Raw genomic sequence first — 15,023 nt, forward strand, 5'->3', positions numbered from 1 at the left:
ATGTCATCTTTGGTTATTTATTTATTGACTTTCTTTTAAGGAATGAGCTCAGTACAATAAACCTTCAACTTAGAAGTGCCTTCATAGGGTCCCAGAGATTTTGAAGTGTTGTGTTGCTTTTCTCATTTACCATAAAGTATTTTTTAAATTTTATTCCTGATTTTTCTGCTATCCCATAGTTTAACGAAAATAGCTATTATTTATCCTCATGGTGTTAGAGGACATTCTTTTTTAAATTTTATTGTTGATTCCTAATTTCATTCCATTGTGAAACTGATGCCCTTATTATATAGTAAACATTTAAAAATAAAAAATTTATTTATAAAAGTAAAAATTAGCTTCATATACATAACAGAGATTTCTTCCCCTGTACTTTTAGCCATTTTCCTTTAAATGTTTTTATTTCAAGTAACATTCCAGAATGTTCTTCTTTAATATCTTTTTGACACACTGACAATATATTTTGTAAATTTTTTTCAGTTATTTCTTCACCATATATATAAAAAAAATCTCAGAATAGTTGAAGTGTCTTTATAAAATCTCTCTTTCCAGATTGTTTATCACATTCCATTGTTTATTCTGAAATTATTTAAATGTGCCCCACTTTGATGTTGTGGGAAGTACAGTGTTTAGTACTGATTTTCTATATCAATTCAATAATTTTCCAAGACACAATGTATAGGAATACTAAAATAAGATTCACTTTTTCCTCACCTAAGTTATAAAATTGCTATTTACATATTCCAATCTCATTATTTACCATCTTTTCATTCCACATATGTAGTGAAAACTTCACCATTTTTTGATGTGTTGTTGTTTGAAATGTATAATTAGTACTGATGAAAATAAATTTCTCAGAGTGCTTTAAATGCAAATGTGCATATATATGTTAGCATATATATGACATTAGTCTTTTCTAAAGATAAAATTTTAAAATGTGTTATATAATGCATTTTTTCTTAATTGGAACTATGGGATGGCACTATGCTCAAGTTAAATATAACTCAGCATGAATGTGCATGCACTAGTATGCCTGCTTTTGAAGACTGGTACATACAGAATTTAGAGATAATAAAAACTATCTATTTTTATGCTTTGGAATCTCAGATAAGAGTGGTCTTATTAAGAAGCAGAGATAAAAAGAGACAGCAAGAAATAATTCAAATGCTGGTAAAGTAATACTCTATCTACACTGTAGCAATTCTTAATAGTGTGTTATATATAGAAATAAGATCAGTCATTGTTTTCAAGCCTGCTAAATAAAACCGTACTCTTGGAATGGCATGCCACTTGACCTCTCAGGGGTTTGCCAGAGGTATTTAACTGGTGTAAAGGGAACTCACTTGCAAGTGTCTCCTGTTTTCATGACAGCTTCTCCTGCTAGTTCACACAATGTTCAAAAGACACAGGTCCCTTGCCTCAAATCGCAAGCGAGAATTATTCTTCCAAGGAGTTTCACGGTCCATAATGAAGAATGATATGAGAAATTTCCACTCTTTGTCACAACTTGTACTCTCAGCAGGTCCTCTAAAAGCAACTCCAGCAGTCAAGCATTCAAAAACTACTCACTATGAGATAGAAATCCTTGATGCTCAAACCAGGAAACAGATATGTATGGTGGATAAGGTGAGTTTTATTTACTTAATTTGTTTACTTATGTTTCACTCAAAGGTTATTAATCCCTTGATTAAATGCTGACAGGACTGGGATAAAAACACATCCCTGTCTTTTAAACTTAATTTTAAATTTAACAGAACAGAAACAATTTTTTTCAGGGAAAGATATTTGCTGTGTTTTCATATTCAATTTAAATTAATGAAATAACTAATGATTAGGATTTAGTTTTCCTGCACTCTGTTGACTATTAAGTAGAAGTGAAATTTCAAGACTCAGTTTATCAGTCTATAATAAAACTGTTTCTAGATTTTCTTTTCAGGCATTCATTATATGTGTAAATTACTATAGAATTTTAAAAATGTTTAGAAAATAATAAGCAAAATTTATGGAAGTTACTAGTAGCAATATTAAGTATTTATCATAAAATCTAGCATTTTTAAACTTTACCTTGAGTTGTTATTTGACTTAAAAAATAATCAACTCACTTTTTAGGAAAAGTTTGTTTCCAAACCAGAATCATCAAATTCCTGAAAAAAATGTCTTTTCATATACTTTCAATCTACATTCGTATTCATAGATGGGTTACTAAAGAATGATAAAGTATATACATCTCAGGTTAGAAAATTTAAGCCTTAATATGTGTGTACATTTTAGACATACATATGCATGTACAATATTTCGAATAATTTCTTTCTCATAAATTTAAATAGAAACTAGTTTTTTAAGGGAAAGACTAATGTTTTTAATAAAACATTTCCTAATTTATTTTGCATTACAAAAATGTTTCCTGAGTTTTTGCTGTCATCCTAAAAATAAAATTTAATTATGCATTTCATTTAGCTCTTCTCTAGAAGGACTTTTAGATAAGAGAAAAAGAGAATAAACTGTTTACTGTTTGTAATTGCCAAGAATATTATGTAGTTTCATGTTTAGTAATTACAATAGCATGACCAATGTATTAGTTGTGCAATATAATTTATTTCCAGATGGAAAAAAGATTAAGGACTTTTACAATTATATACAGACCATAAGTGACATTTAATACAGCAAAAAAACTTTCTTTCTCTATAATTTTAAATAATATGCTTTATAATAATTCCACTGAGGTATATATGTGGTTAATATATTATGTAAAACAGAGTTTTGCTATATGGATTTCACACATGATGTAATTTATTTGTTTACTATCACAATAACTGGATTTTTTTAAACATACAAGGATATCATAAACATAGCAAATAAATTTCTCAACCAGAAATTGCTACTTTTTGCAATATCTCACTATCTATAATCAAAATTGTATAAGAAGGGAACAATTAAATCAGGGGAGACCAGGCAATGAATGGAATAGAAAGAAAATAAGTCATAGAAGTCTACCTTGAAGTGATAGGAACTAATCAGTGTCTAATTGGTTCCTTTATACATGTACAATTTGTATGGTTGAGATTTTATTAGGAGGTAAGACATGAATTTTTGTGATTGTATTAATTACTTTGCAAAAAAAGTAAGGAAAGAATTCAGGAAGTCATCATTCTTAAAGATTTTTTTCTTATTAATCTCATATTTTAACAGTTAGAGTTCTGGTATTTTCACCTCAAGTGGAAAAACTTTATAGAAATCCGGTAGGCTAAATAGAGGATTAACTTTGGATTACTCGCCTTCCTTTACTGCACAATCAACTTGTGATGATTTGCAAGTTACTGCATTCAATAATTTTTAATAATTATTTTGAAAGACAATGTGGTTATTTATCAAAACCTAAGAAAAATAAAAGAAAACTTTTTATAACTGGGTCAGAATTTTAAACAGTTTTTGATATTTTATTATCCAATGACATGATTTGTTATAACAAGTTAGATATAATATCTTCAAATATCTTGTGTAGGCTATATATATATCTTAATAATGTATGCACTAGCAAAATTTTGTTTTATGTAGATATTACAACTCAAACTTTAAAATGGATAAAGTGAGAACTCCAAATATTTCTAAGATAAAACTATTGGGCTAAATCCTGGAATTAAAGAAAGTATATGAATCATATTCTTTTACTTACCCTGACAAACACACATACATAAAACACTTGATCAAACAACAGAAAACCTTCTCTTGCCTCTACTAATTTCTCCAGCTTCAGCCCTATACTCTCCTTGCTTTCACGTGTGGTATTGCCTACCCTCATTTGTCTCTTCTCATTTTATCTTAGCCTCTTCCATTTGGGTATTTGCTTCACTGCTATTCAGAATCTGAGTTTACTGAAATCGCCAGTGAGGCAGTGGCAAGTACTTCTGCTAATTTCAAAGAGCCATTCTCATGCTGTATTGGTAACATTTTCCACTTTTAATAAATTCCTTTTTTCTTTGTGGTACTGGGGATCGAATCCAGGATTGTTTTAACACTGAGTTGCATCCCCAGATTGTCTTCTTCTTTTTTTTAATTTTGAAATAGAATCTCCCTAAGTTGCTGAGCCTGGCCTCAAACATGTGATCCTCCTGCTTCAGCCTTCTGAGTTGCTGGCTTTACAGGCGTGTGTCACCAACCAGATTCTCTTCTATAAAACATTCTGTTGAATTTTTTTGAGTGTGTGCATTTTAATCTGTAGGACTTTGTGGGTTCCTCCCTTTCCTCTCTGCTGATTCACCATCTGGTGTATTAGACACTCAATTCAGTCATCAGAACTACTTTCCATCTTCAGGATTTGCCATATTTAGTTCCATAGTTAGTTATAACTATCATCTCCCTAGAAATGACTTAAAAGTACATAATTGCAGTCTATTTTTCTTCCCAAACTTGAAATTTGTTCATCTATCTTTCTATTATCTATCTATCTATCTATCTATCTATCTATCTATCTATCTATCTATCTATCTAATGTATTTATTTGTATATCCATCCACATGGATCTTTCCTAGGTATGTCAAAATTTGTACATCTAAAAGAGCACTTTGTCTTTTCCCAATAATATTCCACATTTTTCCTTCCAATAAATAAGCGGGAACCACATTCTTCAAATAGCTCAAAAAATAGCTCAAAAACTTAGAGGAGTCATGATTCATCATCTCTTAATCTCACACCCCACATGCAATTCATCCTCTTGGCAATACCTCCAAAATATCTCCAGACTCTGACAAATTTCCACCACATCTACTGCCAGCACTCCTAAATCTTCACCCTGCTTTTGTCATTAGCACCTTCAATGTATTCCCTACATAGCAACCAGAACCAGCCTGTTGAATTTTGTCTGATAATATCATGCTCTTCTCAAAACTAGTCAAAGACTCCTTTATATCTTAGCGGTCACGTATTCCTGCAAACTTTTGACTATTTAAAACTGAAAATTCTATCACCACTATTACTTTTCTTGTTTTAATTCTCTATTGAATTTGTTACCATCTAACATACATTTTTTGAATTTAGGTTATTACTTAGCCTACCCTTAAAATGTCAGCTTCACAAAGCAGAGATTTTGTTGGTTATTTGTTTTTCACTCCAGTATTTTCTGCATTTACAGCAGTGTTTGGCATGAAGTGTTTACTCAGTATGTGCTGAATTAAACAAACACCTGTTTGAGAAATATGTGGACTTGACAGTGCACAAATGTCTAGTACTGAGAGTTTTATTAGGACAAATATAATATTGAAAATGCATCTCACTGTTTTCTGAATAAAATTGTTTTGGGGATAAATGCAGATATATTCACACAAAAAGGCATTTCCTCAAACAATTTCACAAAATGCCAATTCCTCATGGCTTGTCCCACAGATGCCGACAGTGTAACTTTGTATTAGTGCATAATTTATTAATAGATAGTCATCCTAAAATGTGCTAAAAGTTAGCACATTTTTCATGAACCAGATGGAGATATTGATGTAATGAATTTAGTTGTTTCCCAGAGTGATTAACATGATGTAACTAATCGAGGATGATAAAATGGATAGAATCAAACAAATATCAAAAGTAAATTTTAAAACTTTAACAATGAGTTATTTCCACTTGTTGCCTATTTTTGTCTTGCTTCTGTTTTGGAAAATGTCAGAAGCTTATCTGGTGATAAGTCATTGAATCAAGAGCATTCAGGACCTCTAAAAGCTAGGACTAAGAAATGTTTCCAGTATCTTCCCAGTTGCTCTTTGATCTTTTCTCCAAGGAAACTGACCTTAAGAGCACTCTTTCTGGTGATTAGTTTCATTATGTCAAAATTCTGAAAAACTTTCTAAAGATTTTTTACAAATAAAACAAAGTGCTCAATGATTTACTAATCTTTCTAGTGGCAAAAATATCAGAGAATAGTAGGGAGCTTTAAGAAAAAATTGGAACACTACATAAAAATCGGACATTTAACTCTTAGAAATTTTGAGAAGTCTTGATTGATAATTGTCAAGATCGTCACTTTTAATGTTTTACCTTGCACCTGATACTTAATATACTCATACCTTGATTTGTTTATCTCCAACATAAAAATGACATCTGCCTTAAAATGGCTTCTGGCAGTTCAGAACCTCATGTTCATGAAAATAACAGTATTTTTCCCCCTTTTCCTCTTGCTCCTTTTCTTCACTTTCTCTCATTTCTGACCCCTTCTCCTTCTCAGTTCTCTTCCTCCTACTCCTTCTGATAGAGCATGACATAATGAAAAATTTATAAGCTTTGAATTCCGATGCAGCAGAGTTTTGATATGAACTTCAGAGTGCATTTTTTTTTTCCTTTGGAATAGTCCAAAATCTCTGTCCCTTATTATACTTTTCTGCAAATGAATTAGGTATTATTTTTCTTTCCCTTTATAGAAGAAGAGATTGTGGCCCACACATAGTTGAAATGAAGAATTTAGCTTGTAGCAGAACCATGCTATAAGCAAACCATACACCTTACTCATAACAAGAGGTATTAATACTCTATCCTGAGAGGCATTAATTATTACCCTTATCCCAAATGGGGTTTTGTTAATTTCATGACTGTGTTGTCTGACATCCACTGTGGGCAAGGTTTTTAAAGATGGGTGTACTGGTTTCAGGAGATGTCTACTCACCCATCAATTTGAGACAAAGGAAGGCTTTAAGAACTCTATTTATTAGATAGGTGAAACAAAATAGCATTATTTAACAAACAAATTAAATGTAAACTTAAAGTCTCCTGAATACAAAGTTTAAAACAATGTAAAATCAAAATTTTATATCATTAAAATGATATATCATTTTAATTTAATTTTAATTTATATCATACTATTTATATCATTTAAATTTAATTTATATTATTAAAAAGATAAAAAATTGAGATTAATTTTTCTTGCCAACAGTGGGAAAGAACATAATCATCTTCTGTGAACCCAAAGAAACCCCCAAACCCCTAACTTTTTTTAGATATTGTTGTAAATTTTTTTTTTTTTTTTGTACTCAGGGGCACTCCACCACTGAGTCACATCCCCAGACCTAATTTGTATTTTATTTAGAGACAGGATCTTGCTGAGTTGCTTAGTGCCTCACAAATGCTGAGGATGATTTTGAACTCAGATCCTCTTGCCTCAGCCTCCCAAGCTGCTGGGATGATAGGCTTGTGCACCAAACCCAGCTTGTAAATTCTTTAGGATAGAATGAAGTTCTAATCTCAAAGAATCAGAGTACTTAGTTTCATATATCTATACTGCCTTAGATTTTTCCCAAAAATGTATATATAGTATTTTGAAAAAACATATAATGTAAAGGGAAATAGTATGATACAAGTTATTTATGTCTGTGCTTCAGCTTTGTAAATTATTGTTTTATTTTCTTAACATGTTATTTCGCTATTACAAATCTTGATTTTTCTTTAACAAAAGTGCTGTATGTATCATTCCTCCAAGAATATCTAAAGATTCTGTATTGTATAAAAAACATAGCACCATGATTACCACACAGTTTTCTATAAGTGAAAGTTATAGTTTAGATAGTGGCAATATATTTAGAGATGTTAATCTGTTAAAATCTTTATCCCATTGTGGTGGGAAAATAATTAAACTAATATTTGTCTACTGTAACTTAAATAATTTTATATAAGATTCATTATACTATCATGTATAACTAATTAGAACAAATTAAAAATTAAAAAAATAAGATTCATTATCATGAATTTCTGAAATGGCTAGCATTTTCCTAAGGAATAATATTTTTAGTGAATTTAAAATATTTTTAATTTTATTTTTATTTTTAATGTTATAATTATATATGTATTTGTAACATGATTGATTATATATGATCAATTATATATCACATACACTTAATTAAATATAATTATATATGTAATATGTATACATATGTCATCATGTAAGGATACTCTATGTTTCTGGGTAAGCTATGAAGAAAATATCATTACTGTCTTCTAATGTATGAGATGTAATGATGCTCCATTTAGGAATTCTACATAAATAAATTTTAGAAAATTTATTTTGAAGAATAATTGAAACTGATCAGATTGTTTAGTTGTCCAATTCTCTATATTTTCACTGTAGAGTGTTGCAATTACTTTTTTATTATCTAAATCAATGTTCTCTATTATATGTTTTGGATAAAGGTATAATTCAAAGAGACACAAATTCCTATCCTCAGATTTTATACTGTACTAAGGAAGACAAGCACTACTGAAGCAATTTTAGGAACAAAGATATCTACACAGTTGAGGAAGCATAGTAATTTGGGGTAGAAAACAAAAGGAGATGACCGAGGCTTTAGAACGTATCTAACTTTCTTGGCAGAATGATATTTATGTGTGTCTTCAATGGTGAATGGGTCGAATAGAGTGAGGGCAAAGCATAGGTCCTTTGAAGGTAGAAACTATAGCATGTTTGGTTGTCATGGATGAGGGGAAGGAAGGCTCTACGTATGATGGTAAATTGTTGTCCCGAACAGCTACAGACCCCTGAGCATGGGGACCTTTACTGTGCCCTTTTTATTGCTTTTGTTTTCTTATTTTAGGTGGTAGGAAGTATTTCTTTTTTTAATTTCAAGGTGAAGATGCTTGTGAGATATCTGAGTACAGATAACCAGTAGGTATTTATTTGAATGTGAAGATTTTGAACTCAGAAAAGTAGTTACAGTTAAATATGTTTATTTGGCAATTAAAAATGTATAGATGGTCTTTATAGTCAATAGAATAAATAAGATAATTGATAAAGAAAAGTATAATAAATAAGAAAAGAACTAACTGTAGAATCCTGAGCAATCGAACATTTCCAATGGCATTGTCATAGATTTCAATTTCTAAGAGAATTTTTTCAAATAAAGAATAGAGGGAAAAGAGCAAAAGTTTTCAGAGGGGGCACAAAATGTCAAATGTTTTATATAGAAGTCCAAGCAGAAGAATTTGAATGAGAAGGGAGACATTGGTAGTGTCAAATATTGTTAAGAACCATAAACAAATAATGTAAGCATTCCTGGCCTTAAATGTCATGGCGTTTATTATGGTATTTGATTACATGACCTTAGGAAAAGGGATTTGTGGGGAAGTTCAGAATGGAATAGGTTATGACAACAATGGGAGATATGAAATTTGACTTTGTTGGCAGATATTTCTTTTGTAGGTAACGGGTCTTTGGACAAACTTCCTAGTGTCAGTTCATTTTTAGCTTTCCACTCTCTTATGCAGCCTTCTTGGGATTCCCATTCTTGGAATTGCTTTTATGTGTTCTCTCTTCTTGAATACGTCATCATTCTATCCTGCTCACCATTCCTAGACCACATTTTGCAATTTCTATTCTTTGAGTTTTGAGAAAATTTGTTTCCTTTTCCTGGAGTGTCTTCTGTCACAGTCTGTCTATTTCACATGGTCCAACAAAAATGGCAAGTCCTTTGTGTGCCACTTACAAGCTCCTATGAGCAGATGTGTTCTTCAACCCAATAACAGTTGCTTTAAATATCCTTATATCTTTTATCGAATACAATAGTTGGTAATGTGCTTTTGTAAACTATCACAGAACATGAAGAAATAACTGTGCTTTTTCATTCTAGTAATAATAATGAAGTGGGATTGTCTTTGGTAAACTAATATTTAATTATTAGTCATTTATTTTTATTGTATTTTTCAATGCATCAGTTCAGGAGAAAATAAAAATAAAAATGCAACTTTGTACTACATAGTTTTAGAAGCACTGAGTTAGATGGCATGAAAATGAACTTCTTAAAAGTGCCATGATTCAAACAGACCATGTGACCTAAATGCTTTTGCAGAACAAATACATCTTGGATATAAAATTAGAACATGTCACAGCCAGGCTCCTCTTGCATTCTTTTCCAAAGATAGCATTCTGTTGACAGGCAAGGTAAACTAATAACTCTCTTATATTTGTGTTGTAAATATAGAAAATAGGTAATGGCATAAATTACTTAAAATTTTAGACCTATGAAAATAGAATAGAACTTTTTTTCTTTGGAAATTTTCACTTTAAAGAAAATATAGAAAGATGGGATAGAAAAAGAAATGCTAGTGGTCAGGGAAAGAAAAAAAGTGGAACATATTGTTCCACTTACAATTAAAGGAAAGTCTGTTTCCTATTAAATCAAGACGGAATGTAAAAAGTTAATAGTTAAAAACACCTGTTTAAAAGTATGCAGACTTAGATAACATTTCTATATAAGGAAACAGAGTGATGACTATGACCAAGATAGCTAAATAAAGGTGAGAGGGATATGCTTATTTTGTAATTCAAATTGCAGAAGGAGCTATTTATGAGTGGCTACTTCAGATTACATGGGGTGCAAATCAAATATTTTTCTTTCTCTGAGGTATATGAACCTACCTGGAAAGAAAGATTACACATTTTAAATTGTAAAATGGTACATGTCAAATACAAATTTAACTCAAACCATATACTAAAAGAGCCAGGGAAATAATTTTTTGTCTACAGAAGTCTAGGTGTGATGATGAGAATCAGAGAAGTATTTCATTAAGGATGTATTTAAAAATCTTCTTTTGGAAGGGTATCAGGGATTGAAATCAGGGGACTAGACCTCTGAGCCACATCCTCAATCCTATTTTGCATTTTATTTAGAGGCAGGTTCTCAGTTGCTAGGTACCTTGCTTTTGCTGAGGCTGACTTTGAACTTGCGATCCTCCTGCCTCAGCCTCCCAAGCTGCTGTAATTACAGGTGTGCACCACTGTGCCCAGAGCATTTAAAAATCTTAAAACCATATCAAACAGTGTTACCCTGACTGATTTGGAAAGAGCATCCCAAGAAGAAGAATTAGCATATTGTAGGCAAAGAGGCAGGTAGGTAGCATGTAAGACTCCTCATGTGATGTAAATAAGTGTATGCATTTTGTTGTAGAATGAAACAAACAGAATAAAATGGTATGATGTGGCTGATGACAGAGGACCTGAATGTCTTGTTAAGGCATATAGACTTTACATCAAAAATTAGGGGAGTGCTTCTCAGATCTCTGTTTCAGAAAATTTAATTTGACAACTATGCGGAAGATAGAACAAATAGTAATGAGTCTAAAGATGGTTCAGTAAAACTGAGAAGCAGATCTTTTGGGAGTCTGCTGAGGAGTGCCACATTTGGAAGGCAATATGATCTCATGGGATTTGCTTAGGCTTTGCAGATACTCAACCACCTCTCACACTTAAACAGCTCATGACATTAGGCAAGGCTCTTATTTTCTTTCCTCTTATATTATATTGATATATGATATCCCATTAAAAGTATCAAAAATTACCACCTTCCCTAAAGAATTTCCTCAAATGGCTATAGCACAGAGGCTTGAATATATTTGGATATCACTAGCAAATTGAAATTTATAAATTTAATAATAAAACTGAATTCTCACCTCCATTATATATTTAGAGAACTACTAAATAAAGAAAAGATCAATAAAAATTTCACATGGTACTAAAAACACTAATGGAAATATATTTTTTTTCTATTCTGTATATGTATATAATCTGTGTTTGGAAACAAGTATAAAACAGTTCAAAGTAAGTAAAAATCTTTTAACACATCTTTAAGATGCACTTGAACTTTTAAGATATACACACACATACATTACCCATGTAACCTGTAGTAGCCACTCATAATTCTGTCATTATTGCACATCAGCAATCTGTTGTAATCAGTTTGGTCTGCCATAACAAAATTATCATAGACTAAATGGCTTATGAAAAACAGAAATTTATTTCTCAAACTACTGTAAGTTAGGAATTCAAGGTCAAGGAGCCAGCCAAGTGTCTGGAGAGGTCTTTCTTGTACAAAAAATGAATGGCCACCTTTTTCATAGGTGCTCACACAGCAAAATGGTCTAGGGAATTCTGTCAGGTCACTTCTAAAAGTGAACTAATCCCAATCATGAGGGCTTGATGAATCCTTGTGATTTTTCTTATTGTTCATATCACTAACTTTTATGGCTTGAATTACTTAGCAACTTTCTTTAAAATTAGCATTTAACAAATAAGCAGTAATTTAGACAACATTCTATTAGAATTAGAAATGAACATTCTATTACCTCATATATTAAGTTATCCAAAGCCTTAGGGAGGTCTGAAGAGGCAAGCATGTATCAGGAGGACACTGATAATTATAGAACATTGACTCAAAGTTCTCATACCACTTATTTCTGGGCACAAATTTGTACTCCCTGAAGGTTTAAGTTTACATTATTAGAAGCCTATGAATGATTAAATATATTTTTGCTATGATTTGTGGAATGAAAGCACCTAAGATCTGCAAAGTACTCTTATTTATAATTGTGAAAAATCTCAATTTTACCTTTATTTACATAGTATCTGACTTTATGCCTTGAAAGCTATGCTATGCACATAACTACATGACGACAACTCAAAGGTTTGAATAAAAAACTTCATTTGAATATGATATTACACATGAAGTTCATTCAATTGATTATTATATGAAGTAGCAGCAAAAATATCTTGCAATCATAAACCTGGAATATATTCTCCTTCCTTTTTTCCTCCCTTCCTTCCTTCCTTCCTTCTTTCCATCCTTACATCCTCCCTCCCTCCCTTCCTTCCTTCTCTTCTATGGAGATGGTGTTCCATACCCATAAATTTAAAGTAGTTATATTTTTATGTCTAAATTTAAAGTAGTTTAAAAAAAAAACTATCTGAACTGAGTATCTATCAACTGTTCGTTCCTATCATTGTTCCCTCAACACTGCAGTACAGCAGCTACTTACATAACATTTAAATTGCATCCTGTATTATAAATATTATAGAGATAATATACAGTGCAGATTGAGCCCAGATGATATTTTTCTACTGAAGAAATTTGCAAGTAACTAGAAATCTCTTTCAGTTATAAACAGTTTCAGCACATGGAAAGATTGCCATGTGGGTGTCTCTAACAGTAAAGGGAAGTCTCTTACAGTAGAAATTATCCCCTCTAAGTGCCTTAGATCCTTGGGCTTTCAACTTTAACTGAAAACATAATACTATAGAGACACCTCTGGAGAGCTCAGAAAGGAATGCCAGGGCAAACTCCTTACTTACTTAAGGTTTAAATATGCAAACCCCTCAGGCGAACCACTATTAGTATATAATATTTTATTAGTGGATTTTTAAACTGAGAGTCATCAAATGATCTTTAATCCCCTTGATTCCCTGGGATTCCACTGAGTAACCTGAGCCCACCAGTCCGTCACCACATTAACCCTATCAATGTGGAACTCGCTTAGTTTTCTAGTAGAAGTTGGTTCTGTTTTTGAAAGATTTGTTTTGAACTGTGCACTACAACTAGATAACATATTATGTTTGAGAATTAATCTTATTCCTACAAGGAATGTTCTACCTCTTCCGTCTTATAAACTCATTATTCTAACATCATTTTGTGAAAAAGTAAAAGGAATTATTACCTGTCCTTTTTCCTTATTTCTTTTTAAGTTTTCCCACTATGAATTTTAATTCTGTAAAATAGACCCTTAATATTTTATTTTTTCAAGTTTGGAAGTGTATGACTTTTTAGTTATTTGTTATGTGACTCATTAAAAATCATTCAAAAACAATTGATGAATTGCTATCTGTCTAAATGAGTCTTTTGTTTGTCAATATAGCCCTACACACCACTGAATATTGACTTATTATGTGTTCCCCTGAAACTTAATTTAATAAAATTTAGTTAGTGTCTGAACTTAATCAGGACCATAATATAAAACCTGAGGAAATGCTCAGATTTTATGTTACTGCATTTTAGAAATCTCTCAGTAAAATTCTTGATAAACTACCTGTATCTTAAAAAAAGCTATTTTTATCTAGAATTTCTTTAACTCTTGAGATAGTAAGAATATAAACATCAAGAACAGCCACAAATCTGAATTGTTGATTGCTAAAATAAAATGCTTCATTTCAAAGTGGAAAGAAAAGTCTAATAGGATTTTTTTCCTAATTATAAAATAGAGCATTTTTTAAATTTATTTATTGGTTTTTATAGTTTGATCAGCATTTTGGCATTGTATAAATCCAGTTTCTCCTTAAAAACTTTGATAAAAAAGAATTTCTATAATTTGAGTTACTAGATCATGTGTATCATAACTTAAGTACATAATTATAATTCAGTTAAACTAATTTTCTAGAATTTTTAAATTTTTAGGAAGTCATTTTTCATCTTTTAAAAAAACTTACTGTCACATACTTCACAAGGTTGTTTATGTTGTTGAGTATCTGTATATATCCTAAAATAATGTCTGCCACACAGTAAGTGCTCAATATATTTTTCTATACCTTTCACTCCCATTTTACCCTCTCCTGCCAAAGTTTAGTGCAGTGGTTAAGAATAAGGTTTGGATCCCAGCTACTTGTATTGAAATTCCAACTCTGTAGCTTAATTATGTGACTTTGATAAATTATTTATTCATGTTGAATCACAGTTTTCTCATCCATAAAATGGAAATAATATATCTTAAGCCATAAATTTGGTGTATGAATTAAATTATTTAATAAAGGTAAAGGTCTTTAAATAGTACTGGACTTATTAAATATTCAATGATGTTAATCATTACTGCTAGCAATGTTATTAATGGTTCCCAATATTATGTCTCTGCTTATTAATTTTTAAAAATGTAACAAGGATTACATAAGCATATTAAATATAACAGAAAACTAGTTAGCAAATTTACATCTGTAATTAAAAATTCTAATTTCTATTGAAATGATAGAAAATAGCATTATATATATCAAGCATTGAAGTTGTCTAACTTATAGCATTCAAAACACTCAGTTTCTTTAAAAGTCTATAGTTTTTCTACTAGGAAACTTTATAACCAGGGGACCAGAAGTAAAATTCCTTATCAGTATTACACTTTTGGTCCTTGTTTCTGGATGTATTTACTGATGACACTTTCACTTATTTTGCATTTAAAACTATCTTGGCTTGAATTATAAATTATATGGTTAACTTTTCTATGTTTAGGCCTGTGGGATTAATGTATTC

The 15,023-nt window shown here is 31.1% G+C and overlaps 1 protein-coding gene and 1 long non-coding RNA gene across 2 annotated transcripts in view; both read left to right on the plus strand.

Annotated features, from left to right (window-relative positions):
* The window catches only part of LOC306669156, a 1,049,088-nt gene that overhangs the window by 329,222 nt on the left and 704,843 nt on the right, over positions 1 to 15,023 (plus strand). The window lies entirely within an intron of this gene.
* Positions 1,323 to 15,023, plus strand: part of TECRL (trans-2,3-enoyl-CoA reductase like) — a 101,747-nt gene continuing 88,046 nt past the window's right edge. Inside the window, exon 1 of the mRNA XM_079153021.1 lies at positions 1,323 to 1,626. Coding sequence (XP_079009147.1) covers positions 1,393 to 1,626 — 234 coding nt within the window. The 5' untranslated portion in view covers positions 1,323 to 1,392. The remainder of the gene's footprint in view (positions 1,627 to 15,023) is intronic.

Source organism: Sciurus vulgaris (genome assembly GCF_902686455.1).
Source record: "Sciurus vulgaris genome assembly, chromosome: 9".
NCBI lineage: Eukaryota > Metazoa > Chordata > Mammalia > Rodentia > Sciuridae > Sciurus > Sciurus vulgaris.